The sequence below is a fragment of the Antechinus flavipes genome, chromosome 4, assembly GCF_016432865.1.
Source record: "Antechinus flavipes isolate AdamAnt ecotype Samford, QLD, Australia chromosome 4, AdamAnt_v2, whole genome shotgun sequence".
Taxonomy (NCBI): domain Eukaryota; kingdom Metazoa; phylum Chordata; class Mammalia; order Dasyuromorphia; family Dasyuridae; genus Antechinus; species Antechinus flavipes.
In genome coordinates, this window is record NC_067401.1 from 8,708,340 (window position 1) to 8,731,411 (window position 23,072).

Genomic DNA, 23,072 nt, shown 5'->3' on the forward strand with positions numbered 1-23,072 from the left:
CGTCTAGCCTAGGAAGCCTTGGTCCCCTCCTCCCCCACCCCATGTCACGGGAGATGGGGCCACTCTATAAGACTGGGGCTCTAAGGGGAAAGGGGGAAACGTGCAGCCGGGGAGAGGGAACAGGAGGTGGGAGAAGGGACGGATTCTAACTCCTCTCTTCACATGAAACTGTGTGTGTGATGGAAAGGGCCCTGGTTTGGCAGTCCAAGGTCTGGGTGGAAATCCTGGCTGTGCCATTTACTCCCTGGGTGATCACGGGCAAGTGGCTTCCCTTCTCTGGGCCCTCAGTTTCCTCATCTGTAAAATGGAGCAGGTGCTTAGGGGCTGGACCTGCTGTTTCAGATAATCAGTCAGTTGAGAGGGATTGTGAAGGTCACCTTGTCCAACCACCTCAGTTTATAGTTGAAGAAACCGAGATGAGGGACTTGAAGTTACTTGTCCAAGATCACACAGGTTTACACATGACAGGATTTGAACCCAGCTCCTCCGGCTCCAAACCCATCGTGCCGCGCTATTATTTGAACTCAATGGAAATGTTCCCAGGTCTTTTAAAAATCAGGCCACCTGAGGTATATGAAAAAACAGAATCAAATTTTGAAAAACAAAAGCAAAAGTCCCCTTTTTGTGGTCATTATACCTGGGTGGGAAATGCCCAGACATGTGTCTCTTAGGTTTTCTGCTCCCCTCTGAAGGAGCCTCCTCTTACCCAGATTCAGGAGAAAACTGCTGAGGAGGGAATGGGATTTGAGTCCAGCCAGAGCCTGAAGCATGCTGGGAGTTGCATTCTTCCCACTGGGAGCCAGAGGGATATGGCGGAGGCTGAGAGTAAGGGAACCGGACACTGCTCCCTTTCCAAAGAGAACAAGGGGACAAGATGCTCTCTAAGCATTCTTTTTGATGGCAGGTCCCCCCTGGAATCATGGACTCTCACATTTACCAGGGCCACCTAACCTAAGTCATCCCTCACCTCCAGGGCCTCCTCCAAGGCCTGCTCCTCTCTGGGGCAGGAGTTTTTCCCTTGCTTGGGAAATATGGATCTGGCCGAAGACAGAGGGCAGTAAGCAGGGCTTCCCCCCAAGGGGCCACAATTTAGAGGGCACAGGTGACACTTAGGCTGAAGGAATGCCGGGGCAACTGAGCTCAGGACGGAGCCGGCAAGAACTGAGACTGCCAGGCTAAAACAAGAAGCTGGGGGAGGCCTTTGGATGAGGGTCTACTCTGGAAAACGTGCTCTGGCAGTCAGGTTACCAGCTGGAGCTCTGCCTGGAGGAACTGGGCCGGAAGATGGTCAGGGACTCTTATCTGGGAATCTGCCATTTTTATAAAATAGCGTTATCACCGTATCTCCACAGAATTGGGCTCCTTTGTCCCCCCTGCCCTGATGAGGCAGCCCATGGACAGAGGAGTCGGCGATACCGGAAAGGGGAAAAACTAACCCTGGGTTCGGACCGTGGCTCAGAGAGAAAGCTCATTTCTCTCTGTCTCCGTCCCAGACTGCAGTCTCACAAGAGGGCGTGGCCAGCCAAATATGGCTTCCTTTTTGACAGGCCAGTCCCACGATGATGGGGCATCACATCAATGAACGCCCGGTTTGCGGCTAACAGGAGACGGGCTCAGAATTATTAAGAATTATCGTGTTTTCTATCTCGCCTTTCTGCTCCCTTTTTAAAGGGACTTTGGGGAGAAAATCCGAAGGTTGTGATCTCTCAGCTGAGTGAAAAAGGAAGCAGGACAAGTTAGGGCACAACAAGAGGCTCTTTGGCAGCTGAAACAAGAAACAAGGCTTCTTCGTCTCCCCCACCCGCCACGACAACCCAGCCTTCCACCCAAAGCTGCTTCATCTTGTTTGTGTCCAGGACCCCTCGGGCAGTATATCTAGTGAAGGCCCTGGACCCTTTCTCGGAATAAAATGCTCAATTTCAGTTTTTCCCCATCCAAGGAACTCTCTAGGTAAGGATTCTTGTTCTAGGCCAAAGCCAAGAAGAGCCGCATGTAAGAAACAATCCCACCCCAAGGGTCGACCATTCTGAGTCTACCCTTCACCCAGGGCAAGCTCGAGGACCCCAGGATGCTCCACGGGGCCAGTCTCTCACCCTGGGACTACTGGGACCAGCAGGAGGCAACTAAGAATCTCGGTAAAGGGCCTTCGGGTCTTTCCCTATCTCGGGTGCCAGGGAGCAGCAGAGGAGGAGGAAGAGGAGACAGATGCGCAGAAGACAGGGCTGTGCCAAGTGAGCGTAGCCAAATCCAGAGGTTCGGAAAAACAAGACCCTTTTTATTTCATTCAGGATGTGGAGAATTTTCGCAGAGTGATGACGATCAATGCCAGGACCACGGAGGTGCCCAGCAGGGCGGCGATCACGATGGCAGCGATGGCTCCGGGGCCCAAGGACCCTAGGGAAGGCAGAGGGAAATGTGAGAGGCGGAGGAGCCGGGCCTAACTATGGGATTCAGAACGTGGCCCTAAGGCCTGGGGCAAGGAGGAGCCAGCACCGGAACCCCAGAACTGCAGAGCTGGAGGGGAGCTCGGAGGTCAGCCTGGCCCCTCCCTTCCCAAATCAATACAGTGTCCGAAACCTCTTCCCCACGGGGTCACCCCGGAGCACAACGAATGGGGGAAATACTGACTGAGGATAAAACTATCTGTCATTAATCCATCCACTTGGCAATCACTCATGGAGCGCACGAGTCGCTCTGGATACCGTCTTTCCTGGTCCGGACACTTCTAAGGCACGAGACCGAAAAGTCCGTCTCTGGCCAGGCCGCTCCCAGCAGCCGCACAGGGCTCGACAAAGCCGTCTCCCCCGCGGGTGGGCCCGACCTACCTGGTGCGTAGGAGCACGGGGTCGGAGAGGCGGGGCTGGAGGGGCTCAGAGCTCGCTAACCCAGCTCCCGGGGACGAGGCCCAGAGGCCCACAGGTGCTCGGGGTTCTCGGACTCGAGAGCTAAGGCTTTCTCCCTGCGCTCGGCTGCCAGATCAGAAGCTCCGGGGAGACAACACTGGGTCTTACCTCCCGAAGTGCCCCCTAATCACTTTGTGGAGTGAGGGCAGAGGCGCGGGGGGTGCCAGCAAAGGCTGAATCTGAATCAAAGGAAGCGAGTCTGCACTTTGTCTACCTATGAACCTCATACAAGACACTTTCCCATTTCGGTCTCAGTTTTCTTATCTGCAGGTTGGACTCAATGATCTCTGGGGTTGAACCTTGGCTCTGTGGCTTGCTGTGACCCAAGGTCTCCTCTGGTGCCAAAACTGGGGTCTGATGAGTAAATGGGTTCGTGAGGACAGCCCCGATCTTCCTCCCCCAGGCATTTCTTTCCTTCCCCAGCTACTGACTGGCCCCCGTGTGGTAACAAGAAATCACATGGGAAAGGGAGAATCAGGCAGTCAGTTCCTGAGTCTGGAGTCGTCTGTGAGTTACCCAGGCCCTTCTGTGTTTCACAACGAGGATTCGTGGGCAGCCACTACACATGTGTGCCCACACAAGTGCATTTACATACATGCAAATACACATGCAGGTGTACATACGTACATGCAGATACACCTGTAGGTGTACATACATACATGCAGATACACTTGTACACACAAGGCTCATGGGAAACTGGGTGACAGTAAAGGGAGGGCTGAAATCAAGAAGACTTGAGTTCAAATTCAGCCTCAGACACTAACTAGCTGTGAGCGAGTCACTTAATCTGTTTGCCTCCATTTATTCAAATAAGAGAACATTTGTAAAACTCTTAGCATAGTGCCTGGCAAAGAGTGGGTATTTTATATTTATTCCCTTTGCTTCCCCCTTCAATAGCCCGAGGTCACCTAGGTGGTAAGCGGCCGAGTCAAAATTTGAACCCGGATCCCCTTTCTGCTCTGCCAGCCAGCCTTCTCCCAGGCCCCTAATTCTGCTGAGGCTGGAAGAGGAATATTCTGACCCCAGGGGTCATAGCACTCCTCCTTTCTCCTCCTAGTAGCCCTAAAGTCTCCCTTTTACAGCTAGGTAGACTGAGGTAGTGAGGACTTGCTGGAGGCCCCTTCCCCCCTCCCGTGTACTGGGGGGTTTGTTCCTCTGTCAGAATGGTAGGGAAAGGTGTGTGTCAGGAGTAAGGGGGAGAGACGAGCCTCACTTTGCCCCCCCCAAGGACCCCTGAGAGAGCCCGTACCAGTGTCGTTATCCAGCCGGTGCAGATGGGTGGTGTCCTCCGGCTCGTACTCGGAGGTGTAGACGGGGAGGTCTGTGGCGTCGGAGGCGTGGGAGTGGGTGGTGCTTTCGAAGGGCCCCACTCCCGACGGCAGCTCCCCGGGGTCGTTCCACAGCGTGGGCACAGGGCCTTGGGGATACTCTGCTGGAAAACAGAACAAAGAAAGATGCCAGGAGACAGGCGGCGACGAGATCGGCCTCGAGGTCAGGCACTGACCACCAGCAGCCCAGCCCGGGAGGGCTCCCTGACCCCCGTCAGCAGAAAATCCACCTTAAGCAGGCACGAATGGCTCATCCACACGGGCTTGGCAAAGGAACACCAGCAACCACCGTAGGCTACTAACAACTCGGCGCTACTGAAACCCTCGGAAGATGCAAACGGGGGCCGGAATCATAGACCATCAGAAACTTGCATTGGCGAATTCTCGTACAAGTACAAATCAAGCCAACGAGCATTTATTAAGCACCTACTGTGTGCCAGGCACGGTCAAAAGTTCCTCGAGGAGCCGGTGTTTTAATGGTGGAGACGACATACAAAGTACTACATATAAGTAAGATGGAGAGAGGGAAACAGCTAATCTCAGGCCCTGAGACGAAGGAGAACTGGGACAGGAAAAATGCAGTAAGGAGGACTGTAGCTAAGACTTGAAGAAAGCCAAAGGCAAACTCCAGAATATCAAACGTCTTCCCATGGAGTTTGTTTGTTTTGCTCAGACAATTGGAGTTAAGTGACTTGCCCAGGGTCACACAACCAGGAAGTGTTGAATGTCTGAGTTCACATTTGATCTCAGGTCCTCCCGACTTCAGGGCTGGTGCTCTATCCACTGAGCCACCCAGCTGCCCCCCGACAGGCATTTCTTTCCCTTCAGCTACTGAGAGTGAAACTAAACTAAACTAAAGAAGAAACCAAATGGGGGAAGAGACACTTGAGAATTCGACAAATGACCTCTATGGGACCTGGACCGTTTCACAGATAAAACTGATGCCCACATTTGGCTGATCCAGAAAAAGCGAAGCACAGCATTTTTCTAGGTTTTGCCAGAGTGAATACTCGCAACCTCCAAGTAGATGCGATGAAAAACTATCAAAAGATGGAGTCCTTGTGGAAGAAACTGAAAGGACACGGGAGCAGGATGAGGAATACGGCCTCTTCACCATCCTGTCTACTACGGATCCGTCCCAAGGATGCTTCCAATGACCTGCGGAAGATGGTTTCCATCCCATGGCGTTTATTCATCTACAAATAGCGGTTATTTGCCCCCCACCCCCACCCAGGACAATCTAATGCGTATTAAAATAAAGAACTGCAGCACGTTGGGCTGAAAACGCCATCTGCATCCAGAAAAAGCACCAAGGAGACCGAATGGAAATCAACACATGTGAGTTCACTTCTTTTTTCTGTGTGTTTTTTTTTTTATCTCTCCCATGGTTTTCCCTTTTGTTCTGATTGTTCTCTTCCAACATGATTCATAAAGCAATATGAATTAAAAATAAATTTACTCGAAAAAATAAAAATAGAGGACTTTCAAGCAAAAAAAAAAAAAGAATTGTAGCACTGCAACTGTGAGGTAAGAATAAGATGATGATGATGATGATGATGATGATGATGATACCACCATTGATTTTTACGACTTTTAAAGTCCACAAAGCGCTCTCCCCTCAGCTGACCTTTAAGGCAGATTGACAGATGATGAAACCGAGACAGAGACTCGTCCAAGATGACCCAGGTGGCAAGTGGCCGAGCCAGACTTTGAAACCCTTTGAACACTCCACCTCCCAAGCCAATTAGCGTTTTTTCATCGCATCACAGCGCCTCAGTCTAGTAACTACCCTTGGTTGTCAGCGTTCTCTTTGCTTCGATTTCATTTCCAGACTGACTAGTGACCATGCTGCTCCCATCCCTCCCCTCAAAGAAGAAAGGGGCATTTTTCTTTTTGTCTCTGTCTCCATGCCCTAGTGTAGCACCTGGTATATGCGGGGCTCCGCCGGGACATGTCACAGGAGGGGATGGAGCCCGGCTCCTCCTGCCCGTGACGCTGCTGGCTGCTTTGCTGTTCACAAAGTTCCTGTTTCCACACTCCCTTCCTTTGCCTCCCTCCCTGCCCCACATCCATAGTCCCTGCAAATTGTGATCCATCCCCGTCTTCTCGCCCCGCTTTCAGCCCCTCTTATTTTTTCGGTTTCAGGGGGCACAGCAGGAAAAGCCTTCTCAACTTTAAATTCTACCTCCAACCCTTCGCAGCTCATGATCATCAGCTCACCCGAGTCTCCGGAATATCATGGGGCTCCTCTTTCAGATTCTGGTTTGAACGAGCTTTCCCCGAGAGGGTTGCCTCTAGCTCAGACTCCGGATCTGTAAAATGGGGGTGAAACTCTCTGTCCTACCAAGTCGCTGGGCTGGAGAGGGGCTCCCGTGAGATTGTGTTGCTAAAGCATCGGCAGCCATAGTTGTGACTCCAGCACGCTGCAGTTTTTCTAGTCCAGTTGTACAACGAGGCTTGTTTCTGGCTTTTTCTTTTTTGCAATGAGAAACTGCTGTAAAGGATCTAGAGCACATTCATTTTCCCCTTGTGATAGTTTATTCTCTGATTCTTTCCTGATTCCCTCAGGAATCACTCACTCACTAAAATAGATCGCAGCCCCTTTACGTCATGAGTGAGCTTCTAGAGTCGACGGGCCTGGTTTCCCCTCTTTGAAGGTTTCTGGGTAAACCTTGGTGTGATCTCAGAGGGAAGGCAGCGTTTGCGGTGCGTGCCGAGGGGCCTCCTAGAAAAGCTTCTGGCAGAAGACAGAGTTTGAGCTGACCCTGCAGGAAGCCGGGGAGCCAGGAGACAGAGGGCAAGAGCGAGGGCAGCCCAGGCAGGGTCACTGCAGAGGATATGGGAAGAAGCAGGGTGGGTGGAAACGAGACGAAGCCGGCATCACTGGAATATTACGCCTTTGGAGGCAAATAAAACAGACAGGAAAGAGCTAAGCTGAAAATTTCCTATTTGATTCTGGAGGGAAGTGTGGAGTGACTAGTTTACCGTCTCTGTGTCCCTAAGGCATAGTAGGGTGTCTGGCACATAGTAGGTGCTTAAGAAGGGCTTCTCATTTGACTCAAGTAGAAAGGTGCAGCACACCCAGGGCAGTCGCTGCGGGAGCTTTCTAACAATCGTTTTTGCTTTTCTCCTCTGGAGGACACGGAGCCCAGAACCCGGGGCAAGAGCATCCCAGGGAAGATGGTCCATCCTGCGAAGCGATCTGCTCAGAAGCCAGGGCCCTCTCTGGCGGGGCTGTCCATACCACCTCAGAGTGGGAGGGGCCCAATCTGCTCCCAAATCTAGCTCGAGCTTGAGCCTCCCTCCCATCCCTAAGGTGGCTGCCCATCTTTCTGAGCCTCTAATGTTTTACGTGGGCTGGCGCTCTGGGAGGTGGAAAGGGAGGGACGCTGGAGAAAACAACGTAAAAAAAAAATCGATGTTTCTTTTCATTGCAGCAAAGAATCGGGAATCTAGGTCTGAGAACTGATGCTGAATCATATTCTTCCTTCCTCTCAATCAATAATAACATTACTTTTTAAAATCCAGTCCCTGAGACAGGGATTTTCTCTCTAGGAAACTTGGAAGGTTTTACTATCTCGGAAATCCTGCACAGGCACCATTCCCATCATGCCCGGCTCTGCTGCGTGCCATGGGAACATTTGAGACAGGGCCTCCGCCTTTAAAGGGCTCCTGTCCCATCAAACCCACCTGGCTCTATCTCCACACTTGTTCCCAGGACAACAGACGTACAATCTTCAGCACCTCCGGCATCCCCGGGAGTCCTGCCCCTCACAAAGGTGACGCATTTGGACCGTACTGATCCGTGTAGATGACGGACAAGAGGCTGACTGGGTCACTCTCCAATCAGATTCTCAAACCCTCCTCTCGGACTGAGGCAGGCCCCTGGCAGTCCAAGGCTAGCCCTTGAGTTCTCTACAATGTCATTTGTAGAGTGAGACATCAGGCCGCTAACACCCCGGTCTATATGTCCCGTGGCCGTCCTGGGGAGTGGCCATCCAGCCTTTGCCTGGAGACCTCGAGCAGCCCACTCTGCCTCTGCCATTCCATGGCTGTCCCGGCTCCTCCTCCGAGACCGAAGAGAACAAGGCTGATCCCTTTTCCAAAGGGCGGCCCTTCCAATACTAGAAGGCTGATCTCCCGCGCCCCCCAAAGCCTTCTTTCTGCGGCTACACACCCTCAATCCATTCCACGTAACCCTTGGGGCACGACTTGAGGTTTCTAGTCTCGCTCCCAGCCTCTAGACCAGGGTTCCCGGACCCACAGGATCCTTGGCTGGATTTCAAAGAGCACGTGACCCTGGATGGGAAAAATATTGCAAAAGAATTGGCTTCCTTGGCAACACTTTTATTCTATGCTTTTAGAAATATCCAAGGAGCCCATGGGATCTACCAGGCTGCTAGCCAAATACAGTTAAAATCTCCGGACCCCGAGATCTTATCAGCTTCCTCGATTGCCCAAATGTCTCATGCTCCGGACTCCTACGGAACACGCTGCCGTGAGTCGGTTGGTTTTCAGTTGCCTTCGACTCTTTGTGACCCTATTCGGGTTTTCTTGGCAAGGATGCCGGTGTGCTTTGCCATTTCCAACGCCAGTCCATTCGACAGATGAGGTAACTGAGGCAGACGGGACTAAGGGACCAAGCCACACAGCTAGCTGGTATCGGAGGTTACTCTGTCATTGAAGTCTCCCTGACTGCAGGCTCGGCTCTGTGCGCTCTGGTACCACCAGCTGCCCCGCTACCGAGAATCAGAAATCTCTGCCTCTTTTTCAGACAAACTTTCTTATCCTATGTCTAGGAAACTGATGTGACATTTGTGCCAATTACATATAATTTTACTGGGATCCAGAAAGTAACACCTTTCTTTCCAAGGCTGTTCTATTAGACTAATCAACAAAAACAGCAGAAGAGTTAAGGACAGCTTCTCTGGGACCCTCTAAGAGAGACTTCCTTCCCTGCTTCCCTCTAAGAGAAACTTCCTTCCCTGCTTCCCCCGGAATCTCCAAGAGAGACTTCCTCCCCTGCTTCCCTCTAAGAGAGACTTCCTCCCCTGCTTCCCTCTAAGAGAAACTTCCTTCCCTGCTTCCCCGGGACCCTCTAAGAGAGACTTCCTCCCCTGCTTCCCTCTAAGAGAAACTTCCTCCCCTGTTTCCCCGGGACCCTCTAAGAGAAACTTCCTTCCCTGCTTCCCCAGGACCCTCTAAGAGAAACTTCCTCCCCTGTTTCCCCGGGACCCTCCAAGAGAGACTTCTTTCCCTGCTTCCCAGAGACTCTCCACCTGAAACTTCTTCCCCTGCTTCCCCGGGACCCTCTAAGAGAGACTTCCTCCCCTGCTTCCCTCTAAGAGAAACTTCCTTCCCTGCTTCCCTGGGACCCTCTAAGAGCGACTTCCTTCCCTGCTGACATCAACATTCATTAACGATGACTTTCTAGGTCCAGTGCAACACGCCTCACTCAGCCATGTGCTTCAGGCCCGCCCAGGTCCTAGACAGGAGCAATGCAAGAGCCGAGCCCTACCCTCAGGGAGCTTCCATCCTCCTGTGCCTGAGACATCGCGTCAGTCACCAACGGTTTTTATAGGTACAAAAGTACCTCCGCTCTTGTCGTGCCCCCTGCCCCTGAGCTCTTTGATCCAGCAGCACTGCCCCCCGCCCCCAACTGGCCAACGAGTGTTTAAGCTCCTACTGTGCGCTGAAGACGGGCAGGGAGGGGACGAGGAAAGGCTGCTTGGGCCGAGCCTCGCGGAGCTGGGCCGGGGCCAGGGAAGGGGGAGTCGGAGAAAGACTCTCTGTTGCACGGCAGAGACACGGAGGCCGCCGAGGATCCCTCCGGCTCGGGGTCGATGCTAAGATCAGAGGCCTCTCCCAGGTATCGGACTCTTCCCGGGGAGGCTGCGAGCGGAGCCCGGCCGGGTGGGGCTGTTTGCCCAGGGAGGAGCCGCCTGGCGGGCCCATCAATGCCTCTGTTGTGCGACTGGGACAAGTGAGAGGCCCCGGCGAGAAGGGGAGACATTCCACAGGTCCCCACCGAAACCACCGGGAATGTCACCCAGGGACGGGAAGGCCTTCGGTATTCAGGCCCCCGCGCCTGGGGCCCAGCACCTGGCTGCCTGGCTGGGCCTGGGCCCCGGTGAGGGGAGGCTGGGCCAGGTCCTGGTGAGGGGAGGCCGGGCGTGGGCCCCGGTGAGGGGAGGCTGGGCCCGGGTCCCGGTGAGGGGAGGCCGGGCCAGGTCCTGGTGAGGGGAGGCCGGGCGTGGGCCCCGGTGAGGGGAGGCTGGGCGTGGGCCCCGGTGAGGGGAGGCTGGGCCCGGGTCCCGGTGAGGGGAGGGTCCCAGTGAGGGGAGGCTGGGCCAGGTCCCGGTGAGGGGAGGGTCCCAGTGAGGGGAGGCTGGGCTAGGTCCTGGTGAGGGGAGGGTCCCAGTGAGGGGAGGCCGGGCCAGGTCCTGGTGAAGGGAGGCCGGGCATGCAGGATGCCCGCTGGGAAGAAGGGGTCTAAGCCTCCCCCTGTCCTGGCAGCTGGGCCCATAAGCAGACAGGCCCCTACCCCCAACTCAGAGATGGGCTGACTGGGGAAAGGGCTGCACTATCTGTCCCGCGCTCTCTCCCCCGGATGCGGAGGTAACAGGAGAGCCAAGCCTCTCAGGACCCTGAGCCTCGCAGCTGGACCCCCGAGACCTCCACCAGCCCCCTTTTACAGATGGAAAACCCGAGGTTCTGAGGGAAGCGTGTAGCCCAAAGCCACAGCACGTGGCAAAGGCAGGACGAGAATCCCGGCCTCCTGCCTCCTCTTTGCTGGGCTCTTTTCTGAGCCCGTTTCCCCTTGCCGCCATGGTGGCCACACTGGACATCCCTAGGTGGGGACAGACGCAGATTCAGCCCACCCAGTGGCGCACTCTCATGGGGAGGGGTGAGGGGAGGCTGGAAGCGAAAGGGCTCTTGTGGTCCTGGGTGGGTGGACAGGGGGAGGTGGGGACAGCAAAACAGACTAAAAATAGGGCCCAAGTACAAACATTTGGTCAATCAACAACTGGAGCCAGGGGAAGGCGCGCCAGCAGCTGTCCCCACCCTGGACCAATATTGACCCCCTCCCACAACCACCTGGCCCGGAGGGGGCCACCTGGGGACAGTGCTCCCTGGCTGGCCCCCCGCAAACACTGTGGGTCTGGAGAGGGCCACAGGAGGAGGATGGGACATCTCGGCTTGGAGAACGGCTCCGGCTTCCCGACCTCCCAGTCCTGCTGTCAGGCTCGGCCCGAGGCGCCCCTCGGAATGGGCGCTTCCGGCAGCAAGCATGTATCAGGGACCTACTATGTGCTCGAAGACAAAGGTGAAAACAGCGCCTGCCCCCAACTCGCTGACATTCAAATGGGGAGGAGGAGGAAACAATCACCTCCCCCTAAGACGGAAGGCAGCCAGAGGGAGGCAGGAGCTAACCGCCAAGGTCACCTCTCAGGGCCTCGGTTTCCCCATCTGTAAAAGGAGAAGCTGGATTCCATGGGCTCTACCTTCCTTGCATTTATAATGTCTCCGACTCCACAAGTCTCTTATTAACGGTCTTACCCTTGAGCCAGAATTATTGGGCCGGTCTAGCTGGTTCACAACAACAAGGGACTAGAGTTACCAACGTTCTTTCTTGAATGAGTTTTTTGGGTTTTGGTCCTTTCCCCACCCCTTCGGTACCTTCTGCCTGGGACACTGTGCATTGGCTGTATACAATAGGCGCTCAATGTGTGTTGGATTGAGAAGACAGACAGTTACAAAGAACAAGGTTGGCGCCTACGAAGTGCTCAGTCCCCCGCTCTTTGTGTGAGTCTGTGTGGAGGACTGCCGGCTATGGCAGATTTGGGGGGATAATTAACAGGCTCCAAGCATTTCCCCTCTTTTTCTGAGGGGCGGAGGCAAGCAGGAGGAGGGACGCAGCCGCCATGAAGCCGCCTCCCCCTCCCACTGTGATGACCCCGGGGGTCACTGCTGGGCCCCACGAAGCCCCCCCTGCAACAGTTTTCAGGCAAACGCAAGATCAAGAGGGATGTGCGGGTTCTGGGGCGTGGGGGTCCCCGGGCGGCCCCAAGCCTTGATTCGGCGCCTGTGGAGATGACACGGTCCCACAAAGGTGGTAAAAGCCTCTGGACTGTCATAAAAACTAAAAAAGGAAAAACCCTCTGGGCTGAAACAAGGTCGGAGGAAATAAAGATCCGCTTTATCCAGGCCCGTCCTGCGGGAAGGTGTGACTGCCCCCGTGTGTACGCTGGCCGGCAGCAGCTCCCACTCCCATCCCACCTTAGGGAGGGGGGCTCTGACATCCCCCCTCCCACCCCCCGGAGATGGGTTTCAGGTGGGGGCCAATGGTTTAATTTTATGTCCTGGAGAAAAGCGTTTGATGTTCTGGAGAGACAAGGCCCGAGTGTCCTCCGTGGGTCCGCCTGGCCGCAGCTCCCGGCGTTGGGGGCTAACGGACCTCCAGGCCCTGAAGATAAACAAACAGCCCGTCCCGGGGTACCTGGGAGAGCCCAGACAAAGGGACAGATTCACGGCTGCCCGTCTTCTCCTCCCAGCGGCAGGAGGCCGGCCAGCCTGAGGGCGCGGCTGTGGCCAGTGGTCCCCGCACAAGCCGGCCTCTCCCCAGGGCCAGTGGGGTGGGGCAGGGGAGGATGGCTGCTCCTCCAATGGGGCACGGGGTGGGGGGGGAGGGAGGACAGCTGCTCCTCCAGTGGGGCACAGTGGGGAAGGGGGGAGGGAGGACAGCTGCTCCTCCAGTGGAACACGGTGGGGGAGGGAGGACGGCTTCTCAGGGCCCTCATTTGGAGACTGATTCACCTGGCAAACAACTAAGCCTTTTGGGGTACCCCGCCTTGGAGCCCAAGGCCCTCATCCTCTAACCAAGGACGCCCGGGCCCAGGGAGACCAGGTGACTGGACCAAAGCCACCCCGAGGTGAACGGGCCAGAGCCCGCTACCTCTCCCCTTCTGTCACCTTTGTACTTCACTAATGACCCCAAAATTCCTCTTGTTCCGGGCAGTCTATGGTGACTGAGGTGCACGAGGGAGAGGGAGGGGAGACAGTCACCCTCTCTGCCTCAGTTTCCCCCTCCGTAAAAAGCGGGTCAGCCTCAGCCTCAGGTCCTGGGGCCGAGTGTTGGACGGGGAGCTAGGACCCCCCCTGACCTGACAGGACAGCCCAATGTAAGGGAGGACGCTCTGGCCTCTCCTCTGCATCCCTCCCTTCAGAATGTCTCCCCGAGGGCAGGGCCTGTACCCCAAGAAAGGGCTCGAGAGCAGGCAGAGGCCTCGGGCCGCTTCCTTCTTCCCGTCGCCCTGGGCCACTTTGCCCCCAGTTCAGAGTGTTAGAGCCAGGAGGTCATCCCCGAGTGACCACTGGGAGGACACACCTGCCCCGCGCCCGTCCTCCCCGTGGGATGCAACGGTGCCCTGAGCCCGCGCCAGGATGGATGCTAGAGGCCTCCTCGGGGAGGGCAGGGAGGGGAGGTCGGGCCCTCTGCGTGAGGCTGCGGGGGAGGCCGGGGAGGCAGAGAAGGCCACGGGTCTGGGTCCCCTCTCCCAGCTGGGCTCAGACCTTTGGGCCGTCGGCCAGATCCATTGGGGAAACGCTAGCGGCTGTTTAGTAAGGGCTGGAGGCCGGGGCAGGGGGGAGGGAGGGGCGAGGAAGGGGGTGAATGCTGGCTCCCGAGGGGGTGGCCCATGGTATCGGGGCACTGGCGGACGGGATTGGGGAGGGGGCGGAGACAGCAGGGCCTTCCATGTTTGTGGGGGCTGGGCTGTCCCTGGGACATGGGCTTCGAGGGGGCAATGGCCACTGCCTTTAGACCTCATCTCGTTTAGGGCAACAGGCGAAGGATGATCAAATCACTCCCGAGCACTGGGGAAGAGGGAGGACGGGGAGTCGGCTCAGGGCTCAGACTTTGCTCCCGACCCAGCACAGAGGGCCAGAGACAGTTACCCCGATGTCCCGCACCCCTTCGTGCCGGCGCATCACTTCTCCCAACTCCACCGGGGAGCAGAAGTCGGAGAGACGAAGAGCGGGGGACGTGCCCGTTGGCGGGGCAGTGACAGTGCAAGGGGGAATAAACCCGACGGGGAGGTGACTCCTGCACAAGGACAAGGAGGGGACACACGGCTAGTTCTTCTGAAAAAAGATCTGGGGGTCTGAGGGGACCACAAACTTGACCGGTCGTTTCCCTTCGGGGCTGGCGTGGGGTGGCGGAAGCCCCGCTCTGGGAAGGCCACAGATGCGGGTGGGGGAGGCGTCAGCTCTAGGAGGGTCGGAGAGAAACGGGACAGCTGAGAAACGGGGCCGTCTCCAAGCACTTAAAGCCTCTCTGGGAGGGGAGAGGGGCTTGCTGGTTCCCACTGGTCGGAGCTGCCACGGGCCAAGTGGGTGTCGGGCAACTGTCTGACGACGAGGCCCCCCCGGAGCAGAGGCTGGGGACCCTTGCTCAGGCTGCTCGGGGCCCAGGCAGGGCCACCACTGGGGGGGCGGGAAGGACCCCAGGTCGCTCCCTAAAATGGCGCCGTGGCCCCGACTCCCTCTCCCTTGCGCCCGTTAGTTCTGGGGAGCAGGGACCAAGTGGACTAGGCAGTGAGGAGCAGGCTGTCTGGCCCCAGGTGGGCGAGTGGCCAGGGCAGGGATGAAAGCGCCCTTCATGGCCAGCACAAAGGACCCTCTGTGAGGGCCGAGCACGAAGGGGCAGGGAGCACCGCGGTCGGGCCCAACGTTAAACAAACTTGTTTACCCAGAGAAAGGGGCTGGGTGTGCAGGGGCGCCCGCCCTCCGGCCAGAGGCGGCCACCAGCTCCCCACTGGCCTGCTCCTCTCCTCCTCTGGCCAACGGAGCCCAGACCCGCCGCGGCCCCTGTCCTCACCTGCCCCTGTCTGTGGCCAGCTCAGGCAGGAGAGCCTAACGTGGCCCGGGCCGGGCTTCCAGGCCCCCCCTCCCCGAGCTGGCCCTTCCTCGGTGGGCACCGGGGGCCAGGGCTGCCCGGACTTTCCCTTTGCTCTCCGGGGCTGAGCTCAGGCCTTGACTCAGTAAAAGCTGAATTTTGGCTCCTTCAATCATTCCTAAGGAAACGGACTATAGCAAAGTAATCATCCACCCATAAAATCAGCTCTCGGGGCTCAAGAGGAGAACTCCTGAGCCATTTACAGGAGAAGAAAATGAGGGCACCCCCCCCCAAAGCAAACTGGCCGGCCCGTCCCTCGGGGGCTGGGGTTTGCACCCACATTCTCCAATTCTGGTCCCAGCCCTGTGGCCTCGGTGCCGACCCCAGGGGAAGGGCTGGAGGAAAGGGCAGGAACCCGGGGGGAACCGTGCCCCGGCCCCTGCTCTGCCCGGGCCTCTGTGAGCCTCCAGCTGTGTTGGGAGAGGAAGGGAGGACAGGCCTGAGGAGGAAAAATAGCAATTTCCAGCCCTCTACCCAGAGGCCCGGTCCCCGGGAGCCCGCCGGGAGCTCCTGCAGGAGTCCCAGTTACCACCGAGCCTGGATACCCCGAGGGGGGGAGGGGAGGAGGGCTCCAGAGACGCCCCCTCACTGGCTCTGCCCACAAGCTGGCACCGAGGCCCACAACCTCCGCGTGGCCGGGCTCCTCCTCTGGGTAAGGCCGGGCCTGGCTGCCGAAAGGCGGTCCCAGCAAGGACCCAGTGGGGACGAGTGGAGCCTGTGCCGAGGAGGAGGAGGAAGAGCAACGAGCCAGATGTGGGGAAGGGACCCGGCTGCCTGGGACTCCCTCGGGCACATGGACCCTCGACCCTGGCAACCACCCCCCACGTGGGGATCGATGGTCAGGTCAAATCTGTTCCTTCCTCTGGAAAAACAGCCCAAAGCATCTGCCATAGCCGAGAAGATCAAGAGGGCGTCGTAAAGGGGAAACCAGGCAGAGAAAGGAAGCCCCCTTATTTTTACCTGTATTATCAAACACTTTGTATACATGGGAGGCCAGTGAGGGGGGAGGGGGATCTCACTGGGGTGAGGGCTGGTCCCGGAAGCAGACCTGGGGGCCCATCTCTGCATGAGCCCCAGGAACCTCCCCAAAGGCCACACCCTGGGAGTTCTCCTCCCCTGGAAGGCTCCAGTGCTCCAGCCCCCGGACCCTGGCAGCGTACCATGAGGTCCAAGGGCCGGCCCTTCAGATTCCTATCAGCAAGACTGGCCATGGAGTGGCTAGGAGTTGGGATGTTGGAAGCTCTGAATTCAAATCCTGCCTTAGACACTCAGCGACTGTGTGACCCCGGGCCCGGGGCTCTGAGCTGGGAGCCCCACAGGCCGCTGTCAGAATGGGCGGGTTACAGAAATCCCTCCGCCAGCCTCACGTTCCACAAACGCCGGTTGTTAATAAGGACACGCGTTGCCAAAGGCTTCCCCGCCAGAAACTGCCCAAACCAAAGCAATCACGGGCCCAGAAATGGCCAGAACAAGGCAAAGCTAAATGACAACAAGAAGCCCCGGTAAAACACAGATGGCACTTAGAGGGCCACAGGGTCCCGGGCCGGGAGGGTGTTTCCTTAACGCTCTAACACTTGTGAAGCAGGGATGCGGGACACAGGGGACGGGGCTCCCCCTACCCACAAAGGCCAGCTGGCAGAGGAAAAGACCTGGCCAGGGAGCGCGGCCTACAGCGCCGAGGCTGCCCCTCTGTGGGACTGTTTCCCCCCATTTTTTCCCTTCTGGATTGTAGAGCTTGCTCTCTGATAGGGGGAGATGGGACATGGGGAGAAAAGGAGATAGAAAAATAAAAGATACAATAAATTTATTTTTAGAAATTAGCAGAGTGCTTTACAGAAGTTATCGTCCTTTTTGAATGAAACTCTGGGAGGTGGATGCTTTCTCATGCCCATTTACAAAAGAGCAAATCGGCTGAGGAAAAGGCGACCCACGGCCGCCACCATCCCCAGCCGCACACGTTTCCAGCTGCAGGTACTCGGGGGCCCCACCTTGGTCCTGCCTGCTGATGGCTGTGGCGGCGGGTCCCCGGTGGGTGCTGTCTGAATAACTGGGAAATGTTCAAGGCTCTACCGGAGGAAGCACACGTGCACCTGACTGACACTGACTACGGTTCCCGCAGCTCCCTGCATGGAAACCTGGGCTCTGGGCGTCCCCCGGCCTTGGGATCTTAAAAAACGAGGTTCGAGACTTGAGCGAGGTGGCTGGAGGCAGGTGTCCCTGCAGTCGCCATTTCGGGGCCTTTCTATTGACTTAGGGTTTCTCCACTGACAGACTTTTCCGGTGAATGCTAAGACTGTCACTCTGCTGCCCTGAGACCACCACGGGCAAACTGACACGCCAGGGGGCTTCGTACAGGGGGTCCAAACGGACCCCACGAGGGGTCTGGGAGTCGAGGACCTCAAACAATTGGTGCTGGAGGGAAGGAGGAGGAAACGGCGCTCGTGGGCAAAGTCAGACAGAAACAAGCAGAGCCCGTCTGTGAGGCTGTGGGAACTAAGACTAATTCGAACCATTTTTCTGCCCTCCCTGGTCTGTCCGGAGGCTGAGGCGACCCCCACCAATTAAAAGCACATTTCCTCACATCTATTTAATGGTCTTGTGACACAGGGTCCCCCAGATACTCGTACCGACAGAAACTTCAGCACAAACCTCGCCTGCTCTCAGCCAATCTGTGATCTGCTCCTGCCTAGATGAGAACCAGGTGTCTGCAAACTCGTCACCCCGTCCACGCTACCCCTGCTCCTCCCGCCGGCCCCTCTTCCCCTTCAGCCAGCGGAGAGCTTCTGACCTCCGCTGCTGACAGGCTTCCCCCAGTCGTCACCCAGGGGCCATTCACCTCTGTAACAGCTGCTACTCCTTCCCCGAAATAATAATAATGGCAGCCAGCCTTTCCCGTCGCACTTTAACACGTGTGAAGTGCTTTCTGTACGTCTTCCCTTGGGCTAGGACAACGCCACTAATTACGATCCGACTGCGGAGGGCATAGTCACAAACCCATTAGGAGTCACCAAGATGGGGCACACTGCACCCCCCAAAGAGCCCCCCTCAGCTGAGATGTACCGGTCCGTTTCTATACTTTGTAATGTTCTTGGGAACTTCCAACAGGCGAGCCCCGGCCTTTTTCCAGTCATTTCCCAGTCAGTTTTCAATCCGAGGGCCACAGGAGCCCCGGGAGGATCAGTCGTCCCCTTGGAGGCTGGTGAAAGGTTGGAAATAAAAAAGTCCTCCTTACCTGCGAGAACAGCAGGGACAAAGGCTGCTGACAGCACGAAGAGGAGCAGGCAAGTCATCCTGGACTGAGCCATCCTTCTCCCTCTTCTGCACGGGGCCGGTCTGGCTTGGACTTCAGGGCAGGGGGAAGAAAGCCTAAGGAAGCTCTAAGAGTTTGCTTCAATGCAAACTCTGTCCAATTGGCTCACCACTGCCCCGCTCAGAGAACACACATGCGCACACACACAGGGCAGACAGACCCGCTCCCTGACTGACTGACCAAGAAAACCAGCGTTCCTGGAGCCAGGGAGCAGCTCCACCCTTGGGATATTAAAAGGGGGGAGGAAAAACTCACACACACACAGACACACACACAGAGTCCTTGAGCTCCAAGCCAGTTTAGTCATTTTGATGAAAAAACTCTCACAAAGTGATCAGTTCAGGAGAAGTCCTGGCATCCCAGGGGATACTATGTCTACTCCTTTGCCTCTGGCGAGAGCTCCTGCTAATCCAGTGGAATAGAGGAGAACCTGTGACTTTCCCCATCTCCCCAGTCCCCTCTCCAAAGTGGCCCGAGGAGGCAGGGAGACCGGGACCAAGCACCGGACCCGGCTAAAATTCCTGGTTCTGATTCTTAACTACGTGACCTCAGCACGACTTAACCCCGTTCTGTTCCCTTCTGGGAAAAAAAGGGAATTCCGGTCAGTGTCTGGCCCGTTACCCAGCACTACTCTGCTTGGGTCTCGGGTATGAAGATGGAAGGGGCCTTGGAGACATGGTGTCCCAGCTCCTTTGTTACAGACGGAGGCCTAGGAAAGGGGAAGGACCTGCCTACAGTGGTCCAGGGGGTAGCTAGCTCTCGCCCCCATCCTCTACCCCACAGCACCCCGCTGACTCCTAAACCACATTCTGCGCCACGTAGGAACTCTGCGGGAGAACCGCCGCCTCCCACGGCCGGATCCAGCACCGGATCAGCTTCTGGCACCCCCGCTCGGGACACAACTGTCGGCATGGCCATAGAGTTGCTTCTGGGAGGCACATGCAGCACCTAGTCTGAGCTCTAGAATCCATCCTCTGGGTGAGCGACTTAGAGATTTCCTTTATTCCTGTCCCAGTCCAACCACTGCCACTCCCCTTAACACACTCCTGCTGTCTCCTTATCTTGCACGAGGGTCCCCAAAGGCCTGAGCTCCCTCTTCCCTCCAGTCCTGCCCCTCACACCCGACATCAGGACCCAAGGCCTGGTCTGAAAAACCTCTATCCACCTCCAAAGCGTGGCCACCTTCCAGAGGCGGCCCTTCCGAGCCCTGCTAGTGTTTTCTCCTGGAAATTCCTCCTTGCAGGGTTTGCACTTACTAAAGACAATGTGCTTTTCTGGACAGACTTGGGCCTCGACTCTGCACTGACAGAGGGGCTTCCTTTGTCCAGGAATCCACTACACCAGTAAAACCAGTTTGCCCAGCACTCACGAGAGTTACTGCTAACTAGGTACTTGTTAAACTGAATTGAATCATGGGGACCCCAACACACCTAGAGCTTCCATTCAGCTGAGTCATCTTCATGTCAGAAAGTACTCCAACAACTGCCCCAAAACACCTTTTTCTAACGGTGCGATATTCCTTAGCTTTGCCAAAGCTGAGACACTCCCACCCCTCGGTGGTTCCCCTTCAGAGGAAAGGATCACTTTTGGGATCGGTAGCATGAGCAAGCCCAGGACTAGATGATCCCTTAACGGGCCCGAGAGACCCTCTGGCCAAGACCGTGACCGCCACCCGGGGCTTCTGCAGTTCAGTGACTCTGCTCAAGCCTTGGAGAAGAACACGGGTCTTCGTTGCTTCTGCCAAGAAATTATCAATTTGAGGTTCCCAACTTAGAAAAGTGACCGCGACCCCGTTCTTAAACGTCTAAGACATCCGAAAACCGTTCCCAACCTGAAGGCCCGAGTAAATCCTCTGTTCTTACTTACTGCGCCTGGAACGAGCGAGTCTGCTCGTCCCTCCTCCTGGGGCAGCAGAGCTGGTCTCACTACAGATTCCACACACAGTGGGTTTTGTACTTTTATTAACTCAACAGCAGAGAGGCGCTTTGTACAAAAATAAATATGTCCATTTCTCACCAGGTTAGAATACATTGCAAGGTAGGTCAAACGATGCATAAATTAACAATGATTTCCTTGAAATGAAAACAAATTGTAAGAACAACCCTGAAACATCCCTAACTGTACTCAAGTAGAAAACTCATTAGCTTACAGTGAATGAAGCTCCTCGACTGAGCCGAGTAGACGCCTTTCCACCCATCCCATGGCAGAGGCAGCGTGGTGTGGAGTACGCGGAGAGCCGGCCTTGGAGTCCCAGGACCCACGTCCAAATCCCGGGCTCCTGCTTTAGTCTCTAATGGGACACTGAGCCGGGCCCGGGACCTCTGATCCTGCTTCTTCAGCTGCAAAGGGCTGGACTCAATGGTCCCCTGAGGTCCCTTCCAGCCCAGGTCTTAGGATTTCTGAGAGTTGCATGGGAAATTTTTCCATTAAAAACACCCCGGGACAAACAGCAAGGAAGACGACAGAATATAAAATGGAAACGGAGAGTACGTTTGAGCTCACAAAGCGAGCGTCCCCCGGGAGAGCATAATTACAGACGCTGTGAGCTGGAGGGCGGGGGTTGTTCCAGACAAACAGAAAGACAGACATGAGCAGATGAGAGGCTGAACAGTCCAAGGTCAGAGTGGTCTTTCTCCAATGTCTGCTAGAAGGCTTTTCAGGTACAAGTGAGTTCGCTTGTTTTCAAGAGTGGAAATAAAGTGTCTGATGAGTTGAGTGACTCATTACTGAAGAACCACGTTTGTTTCCTAATTTTTCATCTGTTACAAAAAGGAGAGATGGGGGAGTCAAGTTTCAGACTTTCTTGGGTGAGTACACGCTGGAATAGGAGAGGCTAGAGGTAGGGGTACACTCACAGGAGTGAAGATGTTTGGTCAAACATTTCCAATCTAACTTACCAGTGTTTATTTTGAGCTCTCAATCTGCAAGCGGAAAAACCACCAACTTTCCCCAGAAAGGCAGCGAGTGGCGGGTGGTCTCGGGGTGCTGCGGACTGTTTGCGGCTTCTCCGTGAAGCTGAGAGGAGAAAGGGCTTTTGGATCGACTGTACTCTTGGAAGTGATTGATTGCAAAAGTCAGCCTCGACAAAAGCAAGCACAAAATGCCCTCTGAGATATAATACAACTGTTTTTATTTATTTCTCTTTTTTTCCTCCACACTGGCAAAAGTTCCGAGGGAGCTTAAAGTTTTGTAAACATTTTAACTATCCCTCTTTCCCCCTTTATGAATTTACAAAGCAAAGGAGAACAGGAGCCCAACTGTGGATGGTGCCCTGTCTCCCCATGCCACTGGATCCAAAAACTATATACACGTTTGCAGCAGTCTCTGTAGAATTACTGTACATGTTCAGGAGGGGGCAGGGACAAGAGGAGCGGTGTTCTCAAAGAATAAAAATAAAATAAACCAAATAAAATCATCCAAAGCCAAACTGCTCTCAGAGCAGCTCCGGCCTCTTCTTCAGGCAATGATGGCGGAGAGGGAAGAAGAGAGGGGAGGGTGGGGGGAAGGGAGTGGGACGGGAGGAGAGAAGAGGGAAAGGGAGGGGAGGGAGAAGAAGGTGCCATCTTCCCACAGAGCCACCCCAGCAGCTGCAGCACTTTCTCCCACAGGCACACTCCGACCGTTCCCAAAATGTGGCAAGAAGAAAGGAGAGGTCAGAAACTAAGTGCAATGGGCAATTTCAGGGGGTGGGCCTGGTTCTGGAGGGACGGGCCTTGTGGAACTCTCGGCCGAAGCAAAGCGAGTCCAAGTGATGCCGATTCTCTCTGGGTTGGAAGAGAAGGCCCCACAACCGGCCAGGCTTCCTTCTGCCTGCCCCTCAGTGGTCTCCAGGAGCAGAAGCACTGCAGGCGGTCAAGTCGGGATAAAATGCCAGTCCAGGATCTTTAACACGCCCTTTCCAGGGCTGGGTTGCAAGCAGACAGACGCACACACTGCCATGAATAACCAGCTAGAGTTTGGGGCTTGTATATTCAGGAGCCAAGGTGAATCCCCACCCAAAATGAAATTAGACAAATACAGACATATGGTAAAGATCCTAGTTATCTCTTAAACGAGACAAATTCTCAGTAGAAGGGCCCAAAACAAACTGGTCCTATTCCTCTGAAGTAAAAATATTTATGGGAAAAATCAGTTTTTAACAAGAAAGAAAAATTAAGGAAAAAAGTCCCTCTCCCAGATCATAGGTTTTTTTTTGTCCAAGGAAGGAAGGAGTGTGCCAGAGGGAGAATTCGGCGTGCTTTGATGTCACTGCCTGATGAAGAAAGATTTGAACTTTCCCTCCAAAAGAATGTTCAGCAAAGGCAGGCCAAGGGTGTGCAACTTCAAACCAATCCAAGCTAACCCCCTCATCCAAACCCTTGCTGACGTTATCCAAAAGTTAAGCTTCCCGGATGCCTCTCCTGGATGGGGAGGGCACCGTGTGGCTCTGTCCTGAAGGAACACGGAAGTCACAATCCATGGGGTGTTGTTATTGACCAACATCTGTTAACCATAAACTCTCTCCATGATTGCACAAGTTAGGTTCCCCTCCCTTGCCCTAGCCAAAAAAAAAAAAAAAAAAAAAAAAAAAAGAA

At 55.5% G+C, this 23,072-nt stretch overlaps 1 protein-coding gene across 3 annotated transcripts; it reads right to left on the bottom strand.

Annotated features, from left to right (window-relative positions):
- Positions 1-2,254: 2,254 nt before the first annotated feature.
- On the bottom strand, positions 2,255-23,054 carry SNORC (secondary ossification center associated regulator of chondrocyte maturation). Of its 3 annotated transcripts, XM_051999326.1 has the most exons (4): positions 21,396-23,054; positions 18,421-21,257; positions 4,153-4,335; positions 2,255-2,394 (listed from the first exon to the last, which is right to left on the bottom strand). In XM_051999326.1, the coding sequence occupies exons 2-4, from the start codon at positions 18,491-18,493 to the stop codon at positions 2,285-2,287; spliced, it is 366 nt and encodes a 121-aa protein (XP_051855286.1). In that variant the 5' UTR covers positions 18,494-21,257; positions 21,396-23,054; the 3' UTR covers positions 2,255-2,284. The 3 variants fall into 3 exon arrangements, with proteins under 3 accessions (XP_051855286.1, XP_051855287.1, XP_051855284.1); XM_051999327.1 differs by having other exon boundaries at positions 4,153-4,332; positions 18,421-23,054; XM_051999324.1 differs by having other exon boundaries at positions 18,421-23,054.
- Between the last annotated feature and the right edge of the window lie 18 nt (positions 23,055-23,072).